Source organism: Fusarium proliferatum (assembly GCF_900067095.1).
Source record: "Fusarium proliferatum ET1 genome assembly, contig: FPRO_scaffold012, whole genome shotgun sequence".
In the NCBI taxonomy this organism is placed as follows: Eukaryota; Fungi; Ascomycota; class Sordariomycetes; order Hypocreales; family Nectriaceae; genus Fusarium; species Fusarium proliferatum.
Window position 1 is genome coordinate 1,169,240 of NW_022194801.1, and position 26,322 is coordinate 1,195,561.

General features: G+C 48.2%; 10 protein-coding genes across 10 annotated transcripts; 7 read left to right on the forward strand and 3 right to left on the reverse strand.

Annotated features, from left to right (window-relative positions):
- Positions 1 to 1,775: 1,775 nt before the first annotated feature.
- FPRO_13510 (uncharacterized protein) lies at positions 1,776 to 3,412 on the forward strand (the record flags this gene model as incomplete). Its single annotated transcript, XM_031222971.1, has 2 exons — positions 1,776 to 2,281; positions 2,335 to 3,412. 2 exons carry the CDS (start codon positions 1,776 to 1,778, stop codon positions 3,410 to 3,412), a joined length of 1,584 nt encoding a protein of 527 aa, XP_031088376.1.
- Positions 3,413 to 4,300: 888 nt separating this feature from the next.
- FPRO_13511 (uncharacterized protein) lies at positions 4,301 to 7,111 on the forward strand (the record flags this gene model as incomplete). The annotated part of the gene is made up of 2 exons (XM_031222972.1): positions 4,301 to 4,887; positions 4,939 to 7,111. The coding sequence occupies 2 exons, from the start codon at positions 4,301 to 4,303 to the stop codon at positions 7,109 to 7,111; spliced, it is 2,760 nt and encodes a 919-aa protein (XP_031088377.1).
- A 391-nt stretch (positions 7,112 to 7,502) lies between these two features.
- On the reverse strand, positions 7,503 to 8,109 carry FPRO_13512 (uncharacterized protein; the record flags this gene model as incomplete). The annotated part of the gene is made up of 2 exons (XM_031222973.1): positions 7,503 to 7,716; positions 7,772 to 8,109. 2 exons carry the CDS (start codon positions 8,107 to 8,109, stop codon positions 7,503 to 7,505), a joined length of 552 nt encoding a protein of 183 aa, XP_031088378.1.
- Positions 8,110 to 8,596: 487 nt separating this feature from the next.
- Positions 8,597 to 9,426, reverse strand: FPRO_13513 (uncharacterized protein; the record flags this gene model as incomplete). Its single annotated transcript, XM_031222974.1, has 2 exons — positions 8,597 to 9,257; positions 9,305 to 9,426. 2 exons carry the CDS (start codon positions 9,424 to 9,426, stop codon positions 8,597 to 8,599), a joined length of 783 nt encoding a protein of 260 aa, XP_031088379.1.
- Positions 9,427 to 10,022: 596 nt separating this feature from the next.
- Positions 10,023 to 11,009, forward strand: FPRO_13514 (uncharacterized protein; the record flags this gene model as incomplete). The annotated part of the gene is made up of 1 exon (XM_031222975.1): positions 10,023 to 11,009. One exon carries the CDS (start codon positions 10,023 to 10,025, stop codon positions 11,007 to 11,009), a length of 987 nt encoding a protein of 328 aa, XP_031088380.1.
- Positions 11,010 to 12,259: 1,250 nt separating this feature from the next.
- Positions 12,260 to 16,789, forward strand: FPRO_13515 (uncharacterized protein; the record flags this gene model as incomplete). Its single annotated transcript, XM_031222976.1, has 3 exons — positions 12,260 to 13,241; positions 13,297 to 14,143; positions 14,200 to 16,789. 3 exons carry the CDS (start codon positions 12,260 to 12,262, stop codon positions 16,787 to 16,789), a joined length of 4,419 nt encoding a protein of 1,472 aa, XP_031088381.1.
- Positions 16,790 to 17,675: 886 nt separating this feature from the next.
- FPRO_13516 (putative flavin-containing monooxygenase) lies at positions 17,676 to 19,640 on the forward strand (the record flags this gene model as incomplete). The annotated part of the gene is made up of 2 exons (XM_031222977.1): positions 17,676 to 18,342; positions 18,394 to 19,640. 2 exons carry the CDS (start codon positions 17,676 to 17,678, stop codon positions 19,638 to 19,640), a joined length of 1,914 nt encoding a protein of 637 aa, XP_031088382.1.
- Positions 19,641 to 19,848: 208 nt separating this feature from the next.
- Positions 19,849 to 21,249, reverse strand: FPRO_13517 (uncharacterized protein; the record flags this gene model as incomplete). The annotated part of the gene is made up of 1 exon (XM_031222978.1): positions 19,849 to 21,249. The coding sequence occupies one exon, from the start codon at positions 21,247 to 21,249 to the stop codon at positions 19,849 to 19,851; it is 1,401 nt and encodes a 466-aa protein (XP_031088383.1).
- Positions 21,250 to 22,284: 1,035 nt separating this feature from the next.
- On the forward strand, positions 22,285 to 23,004 carry FPRO_13518 (uncharacterized protein; the record flags this gene model as incomplete). The annotated part of the gene is made up of 2 exons (XM_031222979.1): positions 22,285 to 22,620; positions 22,672 to 23,004. 2 exons carry the CDS (start codon positions 22,285 to 22,287, stop codon positions 23,002 to 23,004), a joined length of 669 nt encoding a protein of 222 aa, XP_031088384.1.
- Positions 23,005 to 24,099: 1,095 nt separating this feature from the next.
- FPRO_13519 (uncharacterized protein) lies at positions 24,100 to 24,994 on the forward strand (the record flags this gene model as incomplete). The annotated part of the gene is made up of 2 exons (XM_031222980.1): positions 24,100 to 24,652; positions 24,702 to 24,994. The coding sequence occupies 2 exons, from the start codon at positions 24,100 to 24,102 to the stop codon at positions 24,992 to 24,994; spliced, it is 846 nt and encodes a 281-aa protein (XP_031088385.1).
- Between the last annotated feature and the right edge of the window lie 1,328 nt (positions 24,995 to 26,322).

Below are 26,322 nucleotides of genomic sequence, written 5' to 3' on the forward strand. Positions count from 1 at the left end.
CCCGTATCGAAGCTGACTTTTCGCGCTGAAGCCAACACTACAATTATTAGGAAAGTTTTTGTTTTGTTCTTTATCCCTCCTGTGTTAAGGTACTCTATATTGGGGCCTTAATTTATCCTTTTAGTTACGGGAAATGTACCACTTGAATTACAGAGCGTAATATTGAATCTGACGTTCGGCAACGTTCCCAATGTCGTAAAAATTCGTGCCTAGTCAGCATATAGGTGATGCGTTTTTGAATATTGTAAATGATCCACGCAAAGGCAAGAATGGTATCATTCTTTAGTGAGAATTATTTGCACTATCTCTCTCTATTTAGAAGGTAGTAAAAATGTTAAACAGAACTATAGCTACTTGTTCTTGAACCATCTGGTGCATTGTCGGGTGTTTTAACCTTGGAAGTTACAAGGTGCGTCATAATGAAGGCCAGACGACAAAGAAAGTAGCCGATTTGGCCATGATTACCGTTGATTCTTCAGCGCTTGAACCGGATGGTGACTATGTTGTAAGATACTCACTGATTACCAGTTCTAAAAGCACTCTTCTGGCACTATGAGTCGCATAACACTCTGTGTGACGAGCAACGGTGAAAGTCCTGACATCATATTAGTATCATTGGTCATGCTCCTTGATGAGCCCATACAACTCAGCCGCTTAGCTGCAGTAAGGTACTCTGGTAGCTACGATAATGGCGACTAACTTCTTTGCCCATCGCAGAAGCGGAAGAGGGGTTGCTTAAAGCACGTCGATATATCAGGAAGGTGTTATCAGGAAGGAGTCAACGGGAGAGGTGATATGTGTCGATGGATGCACATGAGTGGCACAGGATGGGGCTATCACATAGTCGGGTCAGCGGAGGGAAAGTCCAGCGGCCCGAGCCGTCAGGAATCGGTATCCATCATGGAAAGCAGCCGACATGTATTACAAACACCTAGAGTGATGATGTGAGCTTAGAACGGGGAGAAGAAGAATGAAGTCTATACAATCCGGTCAGCAGCACGACGGGTCCTCTCATGATAATCTGGAAGGCCGAAATGCCTTGTAGAGCTTTTTCGAGACCAATGTTGATAAGTCGCAGCGTTGCGTCTCCAATTACTTCCCACAGTGTCCCCTCGGTGTCCACCACATACAAAGCGGGTACTGCACCATTTGGGTATCTGCAGATCGTATGATACTCAGCAAGACTTTGGTTGGTCACAAGTCGAGCCAATCTGTTCATGTTTGTGATATGTATGCATGGGAAACCGCGGAAACATGTCTCCTACATCCATCCAGTCATATTTAGGAGCATAGCAGGCTAGTACTATCACAAGTTGCCATTATTACTGCACGGGATCGCCCGTTACGATAAGTGGCTGACGGCCCCAACCAATGTGCGTGTTTGTTGCCGAGGATGCTACTCTCTTACCTCCGCATCTGCTTTGGTTGGCTCTTATGACCTCCGGTACTTGATGCACCAAGCCTCAGGATTGAGTAAGACTGTGACTCTCTACTTAATGTATGACTCACCGTATTAGGTATGCTAAGGAAGATCAAGCCGTGGCTAATACCTTGCCAAGCCTCATGCAGAGATATGACAAGGACAAGGCCTCAGAGCGGTTTGGCACACGTGAGGTTTGGCATAATTTGTCCTGAAGCAACGTGACGTGGAATTGCTTTTGACTGAGAAGAATGGATGTATATCTACAGGTCTTGCTGCCCTCCCACGGTCAAGTTACTTGCTTAAACTAAATGCTTTACTTTGATCACGTTTGCCAGAATAAACAGACTTCGCCATGCTATCCGCAGTCCTGATTCTTGTGGGTGTTGCCCTCATCATCCTTTACATTCGCAACAAACCTCGCAAAAACCTCCCTCCTGGTCCCAAGCCCCTTCCCATTCTTGGCAACATCCGAGACATGCCAGACGGGACAACCCCAGAATACCAACACTGGATTAAGTTCAAAGACCTTTACGGCCCAATCAGCCATGTCTCGATCCTTGGTCAATCGCTCATCATAATCCACGACCGTGACGCTGCAAATGCTATCCTAGAGAAGACGTCTACCAAGACATCATCACGCCCACAGTTTGTCTTTGGCAACGAAATGTGCGGGTACAACCAGATTCTCAGCTTCAAGCCATACGGTAAACTGTTGAAACAACATCGCAAGTTGGTCCATCAGCAGCTTGGTACTAAAACAGCAGCATCACGATTTCGGGACGTTCAAGATGTGGAATCACGCCGGCTTCTGCTCAGGATCTTGAACAGCCCTGAGAAGCTGTCGACACATATCAAGACGTGAGCCCCCATATTGTCCTATTCAAAGCATATTGCTGACTCCCCTGTTCTAGCGAAGCAAGCGCCATAATTCTGAAGATGACATACGGTTACAACCTCGAGGCGGAAGAGCAGGATCCACTGGCGCTCCTGATAGATCAAATGATGCATAATTTCTCACTCGCGTTCGTCCCTATGAGCTGGCCGGTTGATCTCCTACCTATACTTCGGTATCTCCCAGAAACACTTCCAGGAATGTCCTTCAAGCGCATAGCACGGGATTGGAACTCCAATATGCGCATGGTAGTCGACGTGCCGTACGACTTCGTCAAAAAGCAAATCGTAAAGCAGTCTTATCGACCATCTTATGTCTCTTCGCTTGTCAAGCAGCATGATGGCGATGTAGATGAAGAGACCGAGGCTGCCATCAAGCAAACCGCCGCTGTCATGTATGCGGGGGGCGCGGATACGACTGTTTCGTCCATTCGTGGTTTTGTACTGGCTATGTTGCTGTTCCCAGATGTCCAGAGGAAGGCACAGCAAGAGATCGATTCTGTTGTAGGGACCGAAAGGCTTCCTCAATTTGAAGATCGAGATAATCTTCCTTATGTCGATGCCTTGATTAAGGAAACACTCAGATGGATACCGGTAACCCCAATGGGGGTTGTTCACACTGCGGATGAGAATATTCACTACAAAGACTTTGTTATTCCCAAAGGAGCATCATTCCTGCCAGCGACGTGGTGGTTCCTTCATGACCCTACGATCTATTCAGACCCATCTTCTTTTGATCCGGACAGATACCTGGAACCACGAAACGAACCTCATCCCAATTTTGCATCATTTGGATTCGGCCGCAGAGTCTGTCCTGGGCGGTTCCTCGCGGATGAGAGTCTGTTCATCAGTATTTCACGTCTTCTGGCTGCCTTTCAGATAAAGAAGGCTGTTGATGGTCGAGGTAATGAGATTGAACCTCAGATAAGTCTCACACCTGGCATGATTGCTCATATTCGCGATTTCCCATATGAAATCAAGCCGAGGAGCGAGAAGTATGCGGATATGATTAGACAGGTTGAGGTTGATCATCCATGGGAGCAAGCTGATGCTACGTTTCTGAGCCGGGACCTCTCTCTGGAGTCGGAAAAGGTTTAAGAGAACTTGGCCAAAAATGGATTAAATAGCATAGCAAGTATAAGAAGGTCCTCGATAATCAGGAAAGAGTAAGGGCTATAGAAATAAAATAATAGCTTTTAGTTCTTGTAATAACTTGATGGTTACAACTGCTACGGCGGGGTAAACTCCGGCAAATGAACACGTATGTGAACACAATTGGCTGACAAAATGACGCGCAATAAATATCGACCAGACTGGATTGGGCTACAGATTCACGATGCTACAATAAGAACCCGAAATGCTAAGAAATATTACTAGTCGCGGCCGCTCTAAGCCGGAGCAGCCGCCAGCGAGTAATGAGCCGAAGCTTCTCGGTCTCACTGCTTGGCACGATGCTGGGCCAGATGCTGATACTGAGTGTGTGGCGTTCCCAGTTCATTTTCATCGCATGCCCCCTAACCTCTGAGCCTGTCAGCATAGTCTTCGTCCATGGTCTTATGGGTGATCGGCACAAAACCTGGCGAGGGACGAGCTCTAATGGAGTTAAGCTCGAACCCTGGCCTAAGCTATTGTTATCCAAAGACATTCCCAGATCCCGAATACTGTCGTTTGGCTATGATGCAAGGGTCATCAACAAAGATAATTCATCGGGAAGAATACCCGCCGAGTCTGCCTCGGAGCACGCCCGTGAGTTGGTATACACTCTGAGGGATTTTCGTTCCGATACAAGAACAGTGGGGAGAAAAATTATGTTTATATGCCATAGCTTAGGTGGCATTGTCTGTAAAGATGTCTGTTCACTGTCTAAAACCATTCTTACGGGGCACGGCATTGACTGAGCATCGACTTTAGGCAATGTGCTTCTCACACCGACGACCAACCCAAAATTACCACGATATCTGGAAATCGACAGTCGGCATAGTTTTCATGGGAACCCCACACCGTGGAAGTAAGCAATCCAGATCTGCTATAGCCGCTGCGTCCTTGCTTGGCATGTTTATGGACACAAATATCAACCTCCTGGAAATCTTGAACGAGAGCTCCGAGCTGCGTGACCGTTTGGACGAAGAGTTTCAGGCCTTGCAGGAACTCAGGCGAATCCCTACCAGCTGTTTCTGGGAAGCACTGCCGAGCAAGCGAGGAGGTATCATTGTGCCCAAAGAATCTGCGACACTTGACGGGGACAGGGGAAGAGCTATACATGCGGATCACAGCAGCATGGTCAAATTTACTAGCGCAACAGATGAAGGCTACAAAGCTGTGAGGAGCACGATCAAAGACATGTTAAGTATAGCAGAGAAGCAACCTGCGCGTCTGACACAGGGGCTCACGCAACGCAAGGCCGGTCATGCAGATAAGTCGAGTGGTTGGTTCCTTTCGCCCTCCAAGAACCCGAATTTCTCAGGAAGAAAGTCAGAGCTTGACAAATTAAACAACTGCTTGGGTATAAGTGTGACTGGCCCTACAGAGACGAGCCACATACGAGCCGCCATTTGGGGAGCTGGAGGCATTGGGTAAATAATATGATCCACGTTAAACGGGATTGACTGACGTACAGACAACAGGAAAACACAGCTAGCAGCGCAGTGGGTAGCTGAAATGAATGAGAAACATGCACACTCGGTGTTCTGGGTACATGGCGGCAGCATTGAACGATTTGTCGAGTCATACGCCAAGATCGCCCGTTATTGCAAGATTCCGGGGTGTGATATTGATAACCCACAGGTGTCTCAATCTACTATGCTTCAAAATCTTAAAAAATGGTTTGAAGATCAAGCGCAGAAAGGTTCTTGGGTAATGGTGGTTGACAATGTTGACTACATCAAGGTATTTGGTGAAACCAAGGATCAAGACACAGCTCCAGTAATGCTGCGAGACTATCTTCCGAGCTGTGACCATGGATCTATACTCTTTACCACACGGAGTAGAGAGATAGCGGAGATTCTAGCAGACCCAGGCAAAATTGTCATGGTCGATGAGATGACAACCGACGACTGCATTGAGTTGATGCGAAAAAAGCTCGCTTCCGCTGAATACGATGACGCGAACCTGGCAGAATTAGCAGCGGAAATCGAATATCTACCATTGGCCTTGATACAAGCTACGGCGTATTTGTCCAAGAGAAAGGAGCAGATTCCGAGGTACTTGCAGCGTTTGAGACATGCTCGAAGCCTGATTGTAAACCGACCTCATGAAGCTGAATCCACGGTTCTCGAAGATGAAGACGGGAGGTACAGCGCCGTGGCAAGAACTTTGATAATAACCTTCGACGCGATCCAGTCAGAGAATACTCTAGCCATGGAGCTTCTCAAACTTATGAGCTTCTACGAGAGGCAGGAAATACCTCGGTCACTCTTCATCTGCTACGCACACAACTATGAGCTTTTTAACACTGGAATATTTGTCCGTGGCCCTGAATGGGACGACTGGCAGCCAACAGGAAACATACTCCCTCCTACAGACGATCAAATTAACGAAGCCTTGTCGCTTCTTGAGCAGTACTGTGCCTTAACTAAAGGTCGTGACGAAGGAGCCGTGACATTGCATCGGCTAGTTCATATTGTACTGCGAAGCCAGGTGAAGAGGAGCCACGACACAGCGAGAGAAATAGCAGCCAAAGCCATGGCTATGATGTGCAATACATTCCCCGTACCCAACGCCGACAACTGGACCGAGATGCAACAACTCATGCCACATGCCAAAGCAGTGCTAAACGAACAGGATATGGAACTAAACGGTGGACTGGCAATCAACAGCAAATTCAGGCTTCTCAGCCACATCACAGAGTTTGTCTCACAGTTTCTCCAAGACGAAAATCAACCCATAGATCCATTATCGCCAGTTTGGGAGAGTGTATTGAAGAAGATGGACGAGGTTATAGGAGTCTATCACAGTCGGAGTCTGCAGGCCAAGTTGGACCATGTTCGGTTCTTTCAACCGGATAATCGCGATAGAGTCAAAGCACTGGTCACAGAAATACAGGAAAAGATTGGAGATGACGAGCATTGGTTGTCAACCAAGACAAATCTTGCATCTATTCTGTGCCGCTCCGGGTACATGGCAGAGGCTGGCTCCTTTCTAGACTCATTCATCGACCAGGTATTCAAAAGCAAAGGGTCGGCGAACCCCATAACGAATGCAGCTGTGTGGTACCGCGCGCGTGCATTCGCAATGCTAGGCCATCTCGATGAGGCACTGGCCCTGATAAGAGAGCGAATGCGAGTCCAAGGACAAGAGACGGCAGATTATTCAGTCGCTCGTCTCGTGCTATTTGCCGGACTTTTAAATGCTGCGTCTGGAAACGATGAAGAGGCCTTGGGTCTATGGACACTGTACATGCGTCAGGTTGAGCGGTTTTGGGCACACGATCATTTGATGGTTGTGGACCATAAAGAACAGCTTCGCAGGGCTAAGGAAGCTTTCTACTCAGGCCGCCCTATTTACGAGAGCAATTACGAGGCCCTGCGTCACAAAGAAGCGGCCGACAAGCGAAAAGGCTCTAGCAAGGATATACGGCCTGATAATACTAGTACATCGACCCGGATAACAAGTATTCTCAGCCAGTATAGCAAGGGACAGGCACAACATGATACGCTTGTCAGCCATGACTGGCGATGTGCGTGGTCGTGGACCTATTTTCCGGCTCTTAAGCAAGACTGGGCGTTGTGTAAGCGTGAGCTAGGGGCAGATGGCTTTGATATTGGGCCGCCATTGGAGAATACGGAATCTCTGGACTAGAGTGATATTAGAACATCTATCTGGTAATGCAAGTTATTAGGACTCGGTGTGCGCTTTCTTCTTGAGTTAGATTCACTTTTGTATGCCTTAAGCTTTCCAGGTTCAGGACGAGGGCTACTTATGAACAAGCCGATGCTATATTTCTAAGCCAGTACTTTTCTCTATAGTTAGAAAGGCTTAAGAAAATAACTTTAGTTACAAAGAAATAAATACTATAATAACGATAAGAAAGGTTTAACATAACAGAGAAAGAGTTAGGACTAGTAAGTAATAAGACAATAACCTTTACCTTTTCTAGAGATTCTATAAATGGCAGGATTGAGTAGTAGATCATAACTATATTCTTGTAACTTTTACTATGTACACCGGTATTTAGAAGATTATCTCAATCTTAGTCAAGACGAGGCAGCTCGCCCTTCGCCTGTGCCTCTTCGACAGCCTTGTTGTAAATTTCAACCTTCTCCTCATACTCTTTAACGAGATCCTCATCTCTCTTGCCGGGGGTAGCATCACCACCACCAAAAGCACGAACAGCAGCGTAGTAAACATCAGCCAGAGCACGGCATGCGCCAGCAGCACTCGATGAGGTGCATTGGTAGTACAAACTATTCACAATTAGTGCCTTCTCTTCATCAATCGTCAACTGCACAGGGGGCTTACTCGGTCTTGAAGTTGCTATCAATTCGGGCCTTGGCACTGACAGTGAAACGGCTCTGGATGCGGTAGTTGTTGTAGCCAAAGTCATGACGGTTGCAAGCAGGCACAAAAGGGAAACCGAATGGGTTATCGGGGGAAGAGGTGCAACCATCAGAAGACCAGTCGAGAGTGGGAGGATCACGGGCGTTGCGACGAGCGGTGAATGTAGGTAGAGTGACGCTGAAGAGGAGTTGATCCGTCACTGTGTTGGCGCTCTGACGCTTTGAGACAGAAACATCTTCGCCCGTAGGAAGGGCGAAGACGGCTGGGATGAGAGTGAGGAGAGAGGCGCTGAACTTCATTTTGATGGCTGCACCGATGAAACGAGAAAGTCAAAGCTGATCAAGAATATCTGAAGTATTTATACATATTCATGACCTCGTGCCCAGCCAGTCTCTTCTCCGAACGAGAGATTCTCCGAAGTCAACGTTGAAAGCAGTAGTTTACCTCCGATCGCCGCATGCGGAGACTAGGAGCTACCTGCCTAAAGCAGTAATGATCTCTGCTCCGAAGGTCACGCTCCAAAGAAGGATTAAATCATTCGCTGTGCCCGCCAAGACCGGTAGTGCCTATTATATGCCGACCTGCTTGTTTAAGCTTCAAGGACTTGGATCTGCATAGATCGTGGTGGCATCGACAACGTGTATTGGTGCGGGGTTGCACGATGCTAAAACCGCTCGGTTTCTAAATCAGGAACAACCTCCGGCACGACGAATGACATTCTTGAATTGAAGACTGAAAACCAAGGAATTGTTTAAAGTATATGGATGAGCTTCCTTTTCGAATCATTTAAGCTAGGGATGAGTGCATTTGACATGTGAAGTGCCTGGGGCTACTGCTCGTCGTTTTCCGCGTATATAAAATTCGCGGCTGGATATTGTTAACCTCGGTGAGCGAGATGGGAATTAGATCGTCCTTACCGATGGGAATAAGACCATTCTCATGCGCCCACTCACGAACTCCATGGCCTGCATCATCCGAACCCCAGTGCTTCCTCTCCTCTGGTTTGCTCAGGTGCAGCTTCTTGGTCGTGCCATTGGCTGCGATAAAGGTGAAGAAGACATAGCGGTGCTTTCCGGTCTTCGGCGGCGGACCAGGAGGTTTGTATTTGATGATATCTTTAAGGTGGTGTTTGGACTTAGAATTTGATGAGTATTTTAGGTGAGAGCTCGCTGCAATCCAGTGGCAGAATTCGGACCATTTGGGGTCATCGCGGGACGGCGCGTCGGGATCGGTGAGGACGATGACGTACGACATGTCCTTGGAGAGTTGAGTGCCAGCAAGCGCGTCGGACTCAACTTTGTCAAGATGGATTACCGGCGCTTTTTTAAGATGATCGGGTTTGAGGGTATTGCCTAGGTCGGCAGAGTCGTGCTTCCATTTCACACGAAGGCTGAGAGCTGGCGGGAAGTCATCAATGACAGTGGGAATGATCTGAGCCTCGAGCAGTCTATGCGGGTTAGCTGATGAATTCAATTACAGTCGGAATGGCAGTACTTGTCGCGGATGTGATCCAGATCTGTGCTATCCCCGCCGAGCACCTTCTGCCCATCAGCTGCGACAGCGCCGACATAGGCGGCGACCAGGAGAGGGAGCCGCCACAGCATTGCGACGAGCATTTCGATGATTCAATTGCCAATTGATGAGATGAAATGATTTTGTATGAGAGAGAATCAATTGAGTTGAAGAAGAAACGGTTTGACGTTGTTGGCCCTTCCCCGCAATCGACATCGAGTTCATCAGGCGATACGTCATGATGTAACGGCTACCTATCTCTGACGTGAGTGGAAAGTTTGATGGGCTATCTCGAACAGCTTCAACGCTTCAGCAAGCTATTGATCGAAATATGTTAATTTTTTTTTAACAGCTGTGGGATTAACTGCGGCCGACATATTTACTCGATTACAACAAGGCAAATATTTAAAATTGCGCAAGTAAGCAAGACCATTCTCTAAGCAAAGAAAAGACATAACATGACTCTGAGTAGCACGTCTCCATTCTCCCATGGTTTCCATATTGTAAAATGGAAATTTTTGGATAATTACATCTAACAGTGCTTTCAACATGCAATATTAAAGCATATATACACAAAAGGAGATAATGTTAGTAACAAAAATGGGCGCAAAACACGCTTTAGTTTCAGATCCGTGACCCAAATTATCTCAACATCATTCAACGAACCACAATAGCAAGAATACTAAAGAATCTACTCTAAATGCATCTCGACCACAAGATCCCATGGCACCTGATTGCTCCCCATTTCTCCCTTACGCCAGCTGAACAAGAAGGCAACTATAGCCTAACTGCGCTAGGTTTGCCTGAGCAGCAAGCGGTTATCGGCCACTTCAATCGCGTGTTCCTGACAACTATCAGGGAATTCTCTGATACCGAGAGCATGAAGATTCATTCAGCACCAGTAAATGGAAAACTCTTTTCCGACGATGTGCTCTACTTCGCTGAGCGCCACTTTGGTCTCGAGCCTCATGAGGATAACTCAGCATTGCACAACCCGCTCAAGGCGTCGCATCAAGATCTCGAATATTGGAAACGCCGAGCTAAGGATCCAGATAGCGACTATGAGCTATGCTATACCACTGCTGATGCCAACCTGGCCGATGCAGCGAAGATGTTAGTCATTGTAGCTGCTACCGCCGATGACAAACCCATTCGCCGTGAGGCGTTAACTGCGCTTGTTCGTCTTGCCAACGAGGTCCCTTTATCAAACCTACGTGGTCTTCACTGGGGCCATGCCTTCGGACTCGATCTCGTCGCGAGCGTGGCGTTGCAAATGTACATCTACCTGAACCTCATTGAAGCTGTTGAGTCTCGGGCAGCAGAACGGGTGCCGTTGCTATCTGTTGACAATTTTCTGTCTTTTCTATGTAACCACGCCCTTGAGAACTATGACTTCCCGGCACAGAATATTCCGCATCGACATTTTTGGTTTTCTCTTGGGGTTAATGAGTCGTGGGCTGCGGGTCGGCGAAAGGGTACGCTTGAAGGGGACATGGTAGCAATTGATCCGCTGGCAGACGGAGCAGATGAAGTCCAAAAACAGCCGAGAGACCGTTTGAGGAAATACTTGAAGGACTGTTTTGCGATTTTGTATGTGTATGATGTGGTTTTGAGAAATGCGGTAGGGACGGAGAGGGCGGATGAGCATTGGCAGTCCGAGCTGAATTGGGTATTTGAGTGGCTATGAAGTCAACTATTGAGACATTAATCATTCAAACAGCTATCATGCTGAAATTCTTGGGACTGACCAAAAACGTCATCAGTACTGATGCGGATGCCGTTTTTAGTAGCTCAGGAAAGCAGGGGTGATTGTTATGCATTAACCTAATAGCACCAGGCACAAGTCAGCTACCAATAAACAAATCAAGACTGCACTATGGACGGGAACATAGAGACTAAAAGGTCTGAATGAAGATTTTGTAGCCAGCGTGTGCACATGCTGCGTCGAAATGAAATGTAAGCATGTTAGCATCCAATTGCATCACATTTAAGAATAAGCTTTTAAGCCTTGATGTTTTCCAAGTTGGGGTGACGGGTAAGTTCGGCACGCAGACTGAACCTGAAAAGGAGCATCAAAGGCCCTCCACGGTTGGAGCCGATTTGGAGAGAAGAGGAAACAATTTACAGCCACCAAATTCTTGGCATACACACACCATGTGTGTTTTTGTACGCGCCCCCGTAACCAGTCGCAACAGTCAATACTTCATGCAGATATGGGAACACAGCAGACACACAGCACGAGACATGTGTTAGAACTTTTGGAAAATTTTCAGACTAGCAGGTAGGCGGGCTGGACCTCCAAGGTGCAGATGAGTCTCAAAGGAAAACATTAGCTGCCATGTGAGAATTTCACTGCGGCTGAAAACTGCTGCAGTCCAAGACGCCACCATCACTGGCTCTGTTGAGCCAGAGTTCATGGTTGGCTGTATCAACCACCTTGGCAATCAGGCTCTGTGGTTATTAGGCAGCAATGCAGACGACAAGTATCTTTCTACCTTTTTACCAATCAAGATTATCACGCTATCCCCGCTGCAACTCATTGTCTTTTGTCCATATTGGTACTGGGCTCTTGGAAGCTATGCCGACTAGCCAATGCCCTTCTTGCCCATGCAAGCCCGATCTCCCTAAGCATGTAAGCTGATATAAACTTCCAGCCATTGTCTGCAGGGCGTTGGATGCACTGCGTAAGATTTTGAAGCCTGAGGCAGCACCTGAGCCCCGACTTTTCACTAGACAGAGCTCCTCCTGCAATCAAATCCGGGACTCATTCCCAACTCTAAACTCTCGCTTCACATCAACGATACAAGGCACTCATTCCGTTGTGAAAAGAGTATATACGGCGTACATAAGAACTATCCTGTCGATGTGAATGACTTGAACCGACAAGTCTGGTTGTATGGTTTGAAACCGATATCTGCATAGGGAACACAAAGCACCATGACAAACTACGATCAATATACCATTGGATGGATTTGCGCTATTGAAGAAGAGCTTGTCGCAGCCTCTGAACTTCTTGACGAAGAAATCTTTGAGGCTGTTCTGACGCCAAGAGAGGATAACAACACTTACACCCTCGGAAAAATCGGAAACCATTATGTTGTCATTGCAGCATTGCCTAAGGGGCAGTATGGGATAGTTAATGCTGCCAGTGTTGGGAGGGATATGGCGCGCACCTTTCCCAATGTTAGGCTTGGTTTTATGGTGGGCATTGGGGGTGGCGTCCCAACCATACATGATATTCGCCTCGGTGATATTGTGGTTGGGGTTCCTTTAAAGCGGAGCGGCGGCCTAGTTCAGTATGATCACGGAAAGGCAATTCAAGATAAAGGCATTGGTATCATGGGAGCTTTGAACCAGCCCCCAATGTCTATCTTGACTGCTATCACCAAATTGTCCGCCTGGCATGTCAGGAAAGGATGCAAGTTGAGGCAGACAGTCGACCATATACTGGAAGGAAACAATAATCTTATGGAAGCCGGTTATGGACGGCCGCACAAAGATACTGATAGACTCTATGAATCCGGGTTCGTTCATCCTTTGGACTCGACAAGCTGCTTGACTTCGTGTCCTCAGTCAAACCTTGTCCAGAGACAGCCACGCAAGGAGGACCAGGATAGCCCAAAGATTCACTACGGTCTTATCGCCTCTGGCAGCCAGCTAATGGAGGATGCTATAGCGCGAGATAGACTTGCTGTGAATGAGGGTGTGCTGTGCTTTGAGATGGAGGCAGCTGGGTTAGCTAACCATTTTCCTTGCCTTGCTATTAGAGGTATATGCGACTATTCCGACTCCCATAGGGGTGATGAGTGGCAGGGTTATGCGGCCCTCGTGGCTGCAGCTTATGCAAAGGAGCTTCTCCTCCTGATCCCCCCCGAGAAGGTCGAGGCGGAGGAGAAGATAAAGGACATCCTTTTTGAGTGTCAGTGACCAATTAGCTCTCAATATCATTGAATTTCTAACAATTGGGAACACAGTTCGTGAACCTATATTCGAGACCAAAGAACAGGTTGGAGCTATATACCGCAGTAAGCAAGGGGAAGAAGAACTCAAGATGCTTAACTGGCTTCAAGCGACTGATTACACCGCTGAGCAAGAATCCTTTTTCCAGCAACATCAGCCAGGCACGGGCCAGCAGTTCACGAGTTCCGAAGAATTTGAACGCTGGCTGGAGACCAAGAATGCTATGCTGTTTTGTTCCGGAATGCCTGGAGTGGGCAAAACGATCCTTACAGCCATCACAGTCGACTATCTGAAAACCAGATTCAAAGATGATCATGGAACTGGTGTTGCATATGTGTACTGCAGCTACCAAACGACAAAAAAGCAGACAGTCCAGGACCTGTTCACGAGTCTTTTAAAACAGCTCGCGCAAACGCAAGACCCTTTTCCGGCCGCCTTAAAATCACTCTATGTGGAGAAATTCAAAGGGGAAGAAAGGCCATCACCACATGATATCACCAAAGCACTTCGCGACGTCATCAATTCTTTTGATCAAGCGTTCATTATGGTTGATGCCATAGACGAGTTTGAGCCAACAGAAAGCCTTTTCTCTGAACTCAGTTCTTTGCAGGAACATGCAATGGCAAACATTCTCATTACTTCGCGGCCCCCAGCTCAGAGCCTCGAAGATAAACTTGATAATCTTCACCGGTGTTTGAGAAAGAAGATACAAGCCGACGACCACGACGTGAAACTATATATTGATCAACGGATGACCGAGATGCTAGTTCTAAATGAAGCAAACACTGAAATCCCGGAAAGAATCAAACAAGACCTCAGAAAAACAATCAGGAAAAGGCTTAGCGAAGTTGTGAATGGAGTGTAAGTCTCTCGATTGATGTCGGAAGTAAGAAGAAAAATCTAATGACGACTTGCAGATTTCTCCTCGCCCGCTTTCACCTAGATGGTCTGATGAGCAAAACAAGACCCGCTGACATCGAGGATGCCTTGCGTAACCTTGTCACTGGCCCAAATGCTTACAAGGACGCGTATGAGAAAACCATCCGAAGAATCGCAAACCAGCCAGAGGAACATAGATATCTCGCGAGTAGAACATTGGCTTGGCTCACACTTGCAAAGGAGCGACTCACAAAGGAGCAACTTCGAACCGCACTCAGCATACGAGAGGGAGTCTCAGAACTCAGCGACGGGGACTTCGAAAGCACCAACGTGATTCTCCATGTTTGTATGGGTCTGGTAAAGATTGAACAAGGTGGATACGATGGTACGATTAGCTTGCTACATTTCACAACAATGGAGTACTTACAGGCCAATCTCGATTGCCTTCTGTCTCTGGAGTCTCCCGATCAGAGATCAATTATAGCGAGAGCCTCACTTTCAGAATGTAAACGAAAAATAAAAGCCAAAAGTTATTACGAGGGGACGATCGCGGCATCTTGTGGGACATATCTACAATTCACAGCCTTTGGAACGGGACAATTTAAAGTCGATTATGATAATGATCGCGAAGATCGGCCTCGCTATAGATTCGACGATAAAGAAAGACGCAGAACGATTCGAGGAACGCGGCTATCTCGATATCCTCTATACATCTATGCGTCAAAGTACTGGGCGCATCATGCTCGCAAGACAGAGACTCGCTCCGAAGTCCTTGACTTTCTGAAAAGCGAGCCTCATGCAAGCGCATCAAGCCAATTAGTCCCCGCTTTTCGATCAGGGCCTGGAGGCATTCGGTCAGGATACGACAAATCGGTAAGACTAGGCCGTGTAACTGGGCTTCATCTGGCGGCATACTTTGGACTTCGCGCGGAAGCCTCTGAGTTGCTGAGCAATGGCATGGAACCAGATGTGAGAGATGGCTGGGGTAGGACACCACTATCATATGCCTCTGAGGAAGGGCACGTAGTGATAGTATCCCTGCTTCTGAGCCATCAAGTTGACCCAGAGTCAAAAAGCGATGGTGATGGTCTGGTTTCACCACGGACGGCATTATGTCACGCAGCAAGACGGGGCCATGCAGAAGTTGTTGCCGTTTTGCTTAGATTAGGGCGTGCAAAACCTGACTCGACATTCTCAGAAAGTGATGGTGAGTCGAGCAGAACTCCATTATCATTCGCTTCAGAAGCTGGTCATGTGGCCGTTGTCAAAGTTCTTCTTGAGCAGAAAGAGGTGAACCCAGACTTGAAAGGCCCCACGCTTCGTACGCCATTATCGTACGCAGCTGGAGCCGGACATCTTGTCGTCGCGAATGTACTGTTGGATACAAAAGAAGTGCACCCTGATTCAACAGATGCCAGTGGGTTGACAAGACGTGGGAGGACCCCACTATCATATGCCGCAGAGGGTGGCCACAAGACACTAGTCGAGCTACTCCTTGCAATCAAGAGTGTAGATCCTGATTCCAAAGACCTCTCTAACCGTTCGCCCTTATCATTTGCGGCTGGATCTGGCCATGAAGTCGTGGTTGATCTGCTTCTTGCTACAAAGAAAGTGGATCCTGACTCAAAAGACAACGCTGACAAAACACCCTTATGCCATGCAGCAGCGGCTGGTCATGGATCCGTCGTAAAACGACTGCTTACGATCAACCAAGCTAAGCCTGCTTACCAGGGCGGCCATGGCCTCCCAGCACAGTATTCTACCACTGGCGAAACCCCATCCCTTGACGGTATGATCATGTTACTGCTAGCTAATGGAAGAGTCGACCTGAACGCCAAAGATAGCAGGGGATGGACACCACTTTTTTATGCAGCAATATACGGCCATGAAGCAACGGTAGATATGCTACTTGCACAAGAGGACATAGACGTCAATGCACAGGACAACTGCGGTCGGACCGCGCTGTCCAATACAGCGAGCAACAGATACTATGCTAGAGCGACATTTGGGAGACTACTTGCTCATGAAAGTTTACAGCCAGATTTAAGTGATGACAAGGGACGAACGCCACTCTCATATGCAGCACATTCAAGCGATCTAGCAGTCAAACTACTACTCAATGATGCGCGAGCAGATCCCAACACCAAAGACGATTCGGGAAGGACGCCACTCTCATATGCAGCAGCATATTCAAGCGATCTAGCAGTCAAACTACTACTAAATGATGCCCGAACAGATCCCAACACCAAAGACGATTCGGGAAGGACGCCGCTCTCATATGCAGCAGAGAAAGAGAGTCTGAAGCCTATAGAGCTCTTACTTGAAGATGATCGTGTGGAGGCGGATCTTCAAGATATTTCTGGACGGACGCCACTCTCGTATATCGCAGAAAGAGCACAGATGATTGTTGATAAGTTAAATGAAAAGGGCGCCTACGATTCGTTTCGGGAAAGAAAAGTATATTACCGACGGTGGGACGCAGAGAAGCTAGATGAGTTAAGGCGGCCGATTATGAAAATGATTGCAGAGAAGGGAGCAAATCCTCTCTTCAAAGACAAGTCAGGACGGACACCGGCAGATATTATGCCAGAGCTGAGACAGATGACAGTTGGCAAGTTCCGACCGTGATTGCCAGTCATCTCGCGTCATTCGTCCTGAAGAGGCAGGATGCTGACAGCCGAGAGTGAGCTCATAGCCCTGTACGTCACTCCGAGAGCCTCATCTGCCAAGATATAAGCAGATCTCAATGGCACGCTATGAAACTACATACCATGTACTAAATGGCGTCAACTCGGCCTAATTCAGGGGTCTCATGCAAGGGCCTCAATTGACTGCTATTTTTCAACGGCAGTCGCTTCGGCATTGGTATTAGACATCGACCTAGCCATTTATCTTGCGGTGAAGAATTGTAGCATTCATCAACAAAGCTTCGCCAGGCAAAGCGGCACATATCGAATTAAAATTCTGCAGTCGTGTCTGCACGTATGACCCGATACCGGTGAAAAACCCTGCAAGCCAAACTCAATTTCATTTGCCGAAAGCCTCATCACAATCTCACCTCACGACACCTTCAAAACATCCTCAACCCCGAACATCAGCCTCACGACCTCACTACCCCAGATTTCCTCCTCCTCATGACCAAATCGTACGGAACCGCCAATGGAAGGAAGATCTCCCGGAGCCGATTCCGCTAGAATAGGCACCGTAGTCGGAACCGCTCAACAAAGTGCGGGGCTTTGAGCGGGGGAGGGGCATTAGTTGGCGGGAAAGGGAAACGTGGGGAAGCACAGCAGGAGAGTTTGACAGGAATAGTCCAATGGTAAAGGGAAATGTAACGTCGATCAGCGGGCTTAGAAACTCTCGGCTTGTGTTTGGTTATGCATGTTTCACTTGAGGCTGCCTTACTTAAACCCAACCATCTTCCCCTCCCTCTTCCTTCACTCCATCATCAACTCTCTCTCTCTCATTCTCCTCTTGACCTCTACAACTCACATTTTCATCCACAAGTATCACAATGGGCGACGTTATTCCTCAAAGCATCCCTCGGACTTCCCGGGCGTGGGCCGTCCCCGGCTCAACAAACATCGCCCTCGCAAAATTCCCCTCCGCAACCAAAAAGCCCTCCTCCTCAAACCCCCAAGAAATCGCCACCTCCCTCGTATCCGCCTTCAACACAGCCCTCAAGAACAAAGACCTCACAGCTCTGGCCCGTCTCTTCTCCGAAGATGGTTTCTGGCGCGATCATCTCGCCCTATCCTGGAACTTCCGCACCGTCCAGGGCCCCTCCAACATCCTCTCATTCCTAAAGTCCTGCTCCGAGTCAAAGGACGGTCTTCGCCTTATTAAAATCGAGGTTGATAGCTCAGCCCCTGTGCGAAAGCCCCAGTTCCTGCCCATCGATGGCGCTGGTGAAGTCCAGGGCGTACAGTTCTTTTTCGAGATTGAGACTGTGCGCGGCAAGGGACTGGGTCTTGCGCGACTGATTGAGGAGAATGGCGAGTGGAAGATTTTCACATTTTATACGAGAATTCAAGAGTTGAAGGGTTTCGAGGAGGCGATTAATGACCATCGATCGCGTGGTGTTGAGCATGGTGGAAAGCCTGGGCGAAAGAACTGGGCGCAGCGACGTGAGGCCGAGGCTGATTTCGCTGATGGTAGCGAGCCTGCTGTTTTGATCGTTGGTAAGTAATACATATTCTTTATGAAATTTGCATGATAGCTAATTGTTTTAGGCGCCGGCCAAGCTGGTCTCACAGCCGCTGCTCGTCTCAAGATGCTCGGCGTCGAAGCCCTCGCAATCGACCAGAACGATCGCGTTGGCGATAACTGGCGCAAGCGATACCACCAGCTCGTACTCCACGATCCTGTCTGGTACGATCACATGCCATATCTCCAATTCCCTCCCCAGTGGCCCATCTTCACGCCCAAGGACAAGCTCGCTCAGTTCTTCGAAGCCTACGCCACGCTTCTTGAGCTCAACATCTGGATGAAGACGTCCCTCGTTGAGACGAAGTGGGATGACGCAAAGAAGCGATGGGATGTCACTGTTGAGCGAACCAAGGATGACGGTACCAAGGAGCGACGAACTCTGCACCCTCGACATCTCATCCAGGCTACTGGTCACTCTGGAAAGAAGAACATGCCCGACATGAAGGGCATTTCCGACTTCAAGGGCGATCGTCTCTGCCACTCCTCCGAGTTCTCTGGTGCTCGCGATAACAGCCAGGGTAAGAAGGCTATTGTTGTTGGATCATGCAACTCAGGTCACGACATCGCTCAGGATTTCCTTGAGAAGGGCTACGACGTCACCATGGTTCAACGCTCCAGCACACATGTCGTTTCCTCCAAGGCGATCACCGACATTGGTCTCAAGGGCGTTTACTCCGAAGATGGCCCCCCCGTCGATGACGCCGATCTTCTCATCCACGGCCTTCCCATCCCCGTGTTCAAAGCTCTCTCCGTCACAACAACCAAGAAGCAAGCAGACTTCGACAAGGATATCCTCTCCGGTCTCAACAAGGCTGGTTTCAAGACTGATGCGGGTCCCGATGACGCCGGTCTGTTGCTCAAGTACTTCCAGCGCGGAGGCGGTTACTACATCGATGTCGGTGCTTCTCAACTCATCGCCGACGGCAAGATCAAGGTCAAGCACGGACAAGAGATTGAGACTGTTCTGCCACATGGATTGAGATTCGCGGATGGCTCGGAGCTTGAGGCTGATGAGATTGTCTTCGCCACGGGATATCAGAACATGAGAACGCAGACGAGGGTCATGTTTGGCGATGCGATCGCGGATAAGGTGAATGATGTTTGGGGCTTCAATGATGAGGGTGAGATGAGGACTATTTGGCAGAAGAGTGGACATCCTGGATTCTGGTACCATGGCGGTAACCTGGCTATGTGCCGATACTACTCTAAGTTGTTGGCGCTGCAGATCAAGGGATTGGAAGAGGGTCTGTATGGTTATGATGATATCTGAATCACGGTCGCAAGGGAAATTGTTTTTAGCATTTCATCATAGTCACGCAATTGAGTTTCATCATTTCAAGGCCATTTTCAGGCAAATATGTGAATATCATTAAGTCGTGATATAATACACGAGGAATAGAATTATACAAGCAACCATAAGCCATACCCATTTGCCAAATATTCCAAAATCTCAAAGCTAAAGCCCAGCAAACACTGACTTAACCGGCCTGGTAAACAGCCAGAGCAGCAACATGAGGGTTAATCATCGTAAGATTATAAGGCGTGACGTAAAGGTCGGTATCCGTCAAAGCGAGGAACATAGTTCCGTTGATAGCAGGATCACCCTGCCAAGTTGAAACATTAGGCTGGATGGTATAAGCCGTTCTGTCCTCGAGGCTGATGTTCTGGAGAGGAGAGTATGTGACATTGAGCTGAGAGACCCACGCGGCGAACTTGGGCTCCTTGACGTTGGTGGAGGTGATGTAGCTGTTGTTGGGGCCGACAGGCTTGCCGGGTGCATCCCAGTTCAGGAAGACCTGACGGCCGGGGTAGGAGAGGGGAATGGTCCGGTTATGTGTGATGGCAGCCTTGCAGTTCTCGCCAGTCTTAGTAGCGTTGACGCACAGCTCATCCTCATCAATATCCTTGGTAGACAAAGTATTGGCATATCCACCAGTCGTCTCATTCCATACCGCAGACCCATTGATTCGCGCAGGGTTAGGCTGGTTCAGAATATTCAACGAAGGGAAGTTTTGCCACACAAGTCTCGTCTGATTGTAAGGACAGCTCGAGATATACGGCGCCAACAAAGTCCACGCCCAGCTCTGCGGAATACCAGGTGTGTGCCACTCAGGCATAGCAAACGTACCGCCAAACTGCCTAAAGATCATCTGCTGCCTCGCCTCAATTGTAATGCTCTGAAGCAGTAACTGCGCCGCAGGTCCAGAGTTCAAGTGAGGCAGGAAGCCGTACACGCCTGACTCGCCCCAGCGCGTGAGCTTCTGGTTGAAGTCGATGAACTCGGGCACGTTGGACACGGGGTAATTGTACGTGCACTGCTTGGGGGCTTCGGGGCCAAGCATGTTGCTAATCACAGTCGCGTGGCCGATTTCTTGACGGGCCATGTGCTCGATGAGAAAGCGGTCCTCATCGTTGATGCCGTAGGCGTCGAACTCTTCCTTTGAGAAAGTGGCGAGACCCCAGCGGAAGAGATCGAGTTCAATCCACTCTTGGTACAGAGCCAGAGCGAGGGATTGGTAGTCAAAGTCGCTCTGCACGCGATATACAGGTGCAGAGCCATTGGTGCCAACACCGCCGTCTGGGGTGTAGGGTGCTGGCTGGGGAGCGTTCAACTTGCCATTGGCGGGGTAGTCGAAAGATCCTGGGGGAGGAGGACGCTCAGGAATAGCGGATGCAAGAACTGTAGTTGATAGTGCTCCAGTGGTGGTAGGTGTTCCCTTGAAAGGGCCGTGAGAAGTTACAAAGCTATAGGGTCGAGGTGTGCCAGCGGGACCAGAGGATGAGACTGTCGTCTGCGCCTCTGATACAACGGGTACAGCGCTGACGACACCCACGGTAGCGAGGAGGATCGCACTTCGTAGGAAGGAAGTGGCCGACATGATTAATCAGAAAGAAATGATGTCGAATGCAGATGGGAATATGCACGAGCAGATCTAGCATTTTATCTACACTCATCGGCTATCTTACAACTACCTCTTTAACTACCGACGTGCATTTCTCCACTATGATGCGTAGAGAAATTATCAATCACTCCGTCATATAGTTCGTAATCATGCCGTCAAGCACTCGCTGTACAGGGGATTGCTAGGGGGACGAAGTCAATGATTCCAAAAGATTGAGTCAATGACATTATGACTATGGAAATAAAATTGGCTTGACGTTGTATCACCGGCGGGGAGTGGATACCTGCTATGACGGGTCGATCCGTGAGAAGTTGTTGGCGTAGCTGTGACTTGACTATGGCGTAATGCTTGGGCGATTTTTACGCTGGGAATTGATATCGGTAATTGTTTCCAGCTTCAGGCACCGTCGTTTTTGGAATTCCTTGGGATCAATGATTTGCTATCAATCGTATTTGTGCTCTAGATATGGTCAATGTTGCCATGCTCAGCTCGATTGCCGCGCAATGTCCAATCTGACATCCAAACCGTTGGTAACTCTTTTTCCGAGTAACTTTCATTCCAGCCGCATATCCGATGAAATCTCGGGGTAATTTCTCCGTCACAATCGGGAAATATTGATCGGGAATCGATCACCCCCCAGAACCTATCAAAGACAACGGTGCCATCCAGCCCGGAGCTAAAGGCCCGGTGAGATGCAGCATCTCTCTGCAAGTAAGACAAGACGAATCGTAGGCAGGCAGTTATGATACTCCGTAGTTTGATTGGTCGTTCGTAGGAGCATCGTCAGCGGCATCATTTCTGGTGTTGAACAATCCGTCATTTGTCGCTGGGAGACCGTCATGGAGGGAGTAATGGCTGACAGTGAAGCTGGTCATTCCGCCGTCATGGCTATTATATCGCGGTTATATGTATTCAAGTAGGAAGAGAGCATTTTCGCAAAAGAAGATTGCGAATATCTATCAATCAAAGCAAAATTTCTACTCAAACTCTCAGACCTAATACCCAATCATCATGTCTTCGATCCGTTCCATCATGAGCCCTCAACTCCGCACAGTCTTCAGACCTCAGCACTTCCGCTCAATCCAAGGCCCGATCCGCGTGCAGATCGCAACTATGTCCGCCGTCTCAAACGCCATCGTCAAAGATCATCGTGAGCTGAAGAAATACTACACCGAAGTAGTCAACTCCACCGACCATGATCATCAGCAGCGCTTCGGCAATCAATTCGTCTGGGAGCTCGCGCGTCATTCCATTAGTGAGGAACTAGTCATCTACCCAGCCATGGAGAAGTACATGGGCGATAAAGGAAGACGACTTGCAGATGAAGATCGTGAAGAGCACCATCAGGTAAAGCAACCCCCAACCAAAAACGGCACCATGTACTGACCAACTACACAGGTCAAGGAGAGACTCAAGGTCTTCCAGAACCTTAAATCTACAGATCCTGGATATGTTCCAGAGATTAAACATATCTGGGACTTGCTGGATAAACACATTGAAGACGAAGAGAACCGTGATCTGCCTGCTCTTGAGAAAGCACTTGCAGCGCACGCCGAAGACGCAGATAGTCTAGCTGCGTCGTTTGAGCGCACGAAGCATTTTGTGCCGACGAGGAGTCATCCTAGTGCTGGGGAGAGTCCGCCTTTTGAGACTGTTATGGGCCTCTTGGCGGCGCCTATCGATAGGCTTGCTGATATGTTCCGCAAGTTTCCTGACAAGAGAGATGTGTAAGATATTGTGATATTGTATGGCCCTGAGCAGTGTATCAATTAAAAACAGAATGATTGAGTGTTTTCTGTCAAGTACCTCACCTACTGGAGTTATTAAATAAATGGGAATAGTAAGTTGCTTTTGTAAAATTGTTATCAGTGACGTCACTATCGATAAAGATAAGGCTTGAGGAGCTACCCTGTGACAAAGTATTAGATGTTGACCAATGTGATATCTCAGTGTCTAAAGAGAAGAAAAGCTTCCAATCATCTCGGTAAAATGAGATAGATTTCCAAAGCTCTCTCCATTATTTAATTTGACCCATCAAATGTCAGGCGAACTTCAGCACTCTGACGTTTCAAGAGGATATCAAGACAGCCTCATAAAATGTGAAGATGCAAATTGCCGGCAATCTTTCTACAAGTAATTTATTGGCGGGATCCCACTCTCGATTAAACTAAATCAGCTAAAAGTATATTGATTACTATGCAATTTGTATGTATCGCCTCTATTGAGTCACGATAGCAGGCTCCGAATGCGCTGAGACATTCTCATCATTTATCCTTATCTTATCAAAGCGATCATGACAATGCCGCCTCTAAGCGACGGAGCGTGGGGTTACAAAGATTTACTCAGGTAGCTTGTCAATTAGTTCAAGCATTCCCTCGAGTTATCTGATAACTAATCGAGAGGGACAGAGATGATTGAAATAGAGAAAATTCTCATCAGATGTGACGAGTGTAGTGCATATATGATTGAGAGAGTTGAAAATTCATCAGTGAGCTCGAACTGCAAGGCGTAGCGCTAAGAAAAATAAAAATAATCAGGATGCAGACTATATTATGAACAAATGAGTTAGTAATTTGAAAATATCGGCTTTGCTCTTTCATGCCGATGAAAAGCTGTCAAATTTGTCACGAATTGCCTCTCCGCGCAAGTCATTCCAGGCCGTTATCGCTCATCGCCAAAGCTAAAAGGGTAGCGCAGGGTTAATCCGATGCGGGGTCGGCCATCGCCCCAAACTTTTACGTATCACCAAACTTCAACCCCACGATAAATAAACCACCACCAATCTCATCTCCCTTTCTCTCACTCATCTCTCAAACACAAATCAAAATGACTCCCTCACTACAAGACGCCAAAATCACCTTCCTGGGCGGCGGCAACATGGCCGCTGCCATCATTGGCGGCCTCCTGGCCAAAAACATCTCCAAATCCAACATCTATGTCTCCGAGCCCTGGGACGTGAACCGCAACAAGATGGCCGATCTAGGCGTCAAGACCACCGCCGACAACAAAGAAGCGGCCGCCGACGCCGACGTCGTCATCCTGGCTGTGAAGCCTCAAGTTGCCAAGGGTGTTTGCGAAGAGCTTAGCTCTGCTTGGGCCAAGAGGGATAGTCTCCCTGTTGTTATTTCTATCGCGGCGGGTATTACGCTGGGCAGCTTTGCGCAGTGGCTCAAGGGAGACTCAGGAAAGGCGCCACATATTGTGCGCGTTATGCCGAACACGCCTGCGCTTGTGGGCGAGGGCGCGAGTGGCCTTTATGCGGCGGATGATGTTACCAAGGAGGAGAGGGAGTTGACTTCTGCGCTTTTGGGGAGCGTGAGCAAGGCTACTGAGTGGGTTGATAAGGAGGAGCTTCTTGACGTCGTCACAGGCATCTCCGGTATGTTCATCATGGTATCCTACAGTATTACCATCGCTAACATGTCTAGGCTCTGGCCCTGCTTACTTCTTCGCTTTCGTCGAGCATCTCATCTCCAGCGGTATCGGCCTCGGTCTTTCTGAGGAGCAGGCTACACGTCTTGCTACACAGACCTGCCTTGGTGCCGGAAAGATGCTCGTTGAGTCCTCTGATGAGCCCGCTCAGCTGCGAAAGAACGTCACCAGCCCTAACGGCACTACCCATGCTGCTCTTGTCAGCTTTGAGAACTCTGGCCTCAAGGAGATCGTGGACAAGGCTGTCAAGGCTGCAGCCGACCGTGCCAAGGAGCTTGGAAAGAACTAGATGGCTGCGTGGATCATGGAAATGGGACACAATTCATAGAAAATAAAAGTAAAACTATTAACAAATAATATCTGGATCTAGCGTGTTTATTGGAGCATGTGATTCGTTACTTAACGCTGGACCTGTTGATACATGAAGAAGATGGGATTGTGCGATAATGCCAACCAGAAGACAACTGTAATAAAGAGCGACACTGTGTTGGAAGGTCGTTCGTCACTCAGCCAAAATTCCAAGCCTCCCAAGACTCTTCCAACATGTGGCCTGATTCGTACTTTTTTTCAACAGAAGGAAGTGTCACAGTATTCCTTAATGCAGTTCCTGAGACTCCTCTGTCTGTAAGCCAAAGGCTTAAGAGCTCAGATGAGCAAGCGAGGCAGGGTTCAGTGCACGGAAGTCTTCCTACGATCACGAATCGGCCCGTAGTAGTGTTAGTATGATATGAAACAAGCACTGTGTGCTCTAGTGCCAAGCTTCAAATCTTAACAGGTCATCTTACTGACCTTCGCCCTGCATGATGCTACTGCTAGAATGCACAGACGTACATTCGCGAGATGATCGCACCACAACCCCATGGGGGGCGTGCATATCAGGTTAGTCCTAAACTTTCGCCTACACCCACAGACATGTCTGCTATAGGGGGACGCACCCATTGATCTCTACACATATCAATCCTACTCGGCCAAAAGAAAAGGAGGCCCGATTGATGGCGTTGGCATAGTGGACGGTTGGTCACTTAAGGCTGGCCCTTGGGGCTCAGGGGCTTCAAGCCTAGGTGAACCAGAATTGTGTTAGGATCATATCGTGATTTCTCAAGAATATTCTACCTCATACGGTTCTAGCCTTTGCTCAGAGTTTAAGGAAGAACTTTCTCCTTTACGTGCGCGCCAGTCTCCGATTTCTTTGCAGGTTTCTCTTACAAGTACCTTGGCTTGAGTGATTGACAGCATAACTTGATTGTGTCAAATGTCGCTGGGATACATCGATTAATTACTGAGTATTTGGTTATGCGACTATACGCATAGACTGTCACTGAACCATCGAGAGGTAGTTATACGTTGTTACGCAAGTATTTCCAATTTGCGTAACGCGATACGACGTGAGTATTCTCTAAGCTAGAGAAGAAAGCTATCTAAGTGAAAGGAACAAGCCCTATAAGAGAAGAATAGAAGCAAACAAATTCGAACAACCACAACTACCGCCAACCTTCGATCATCAAGACCTGCCATCCTGTCATTCCTAACGTAGAATGCACGAGGAAAGACTTGGCTGCTGTTGTCCTCCCCCCCCAACATCTTCTGGATCTGCCAATCAACCACTGTTTCCAAAAA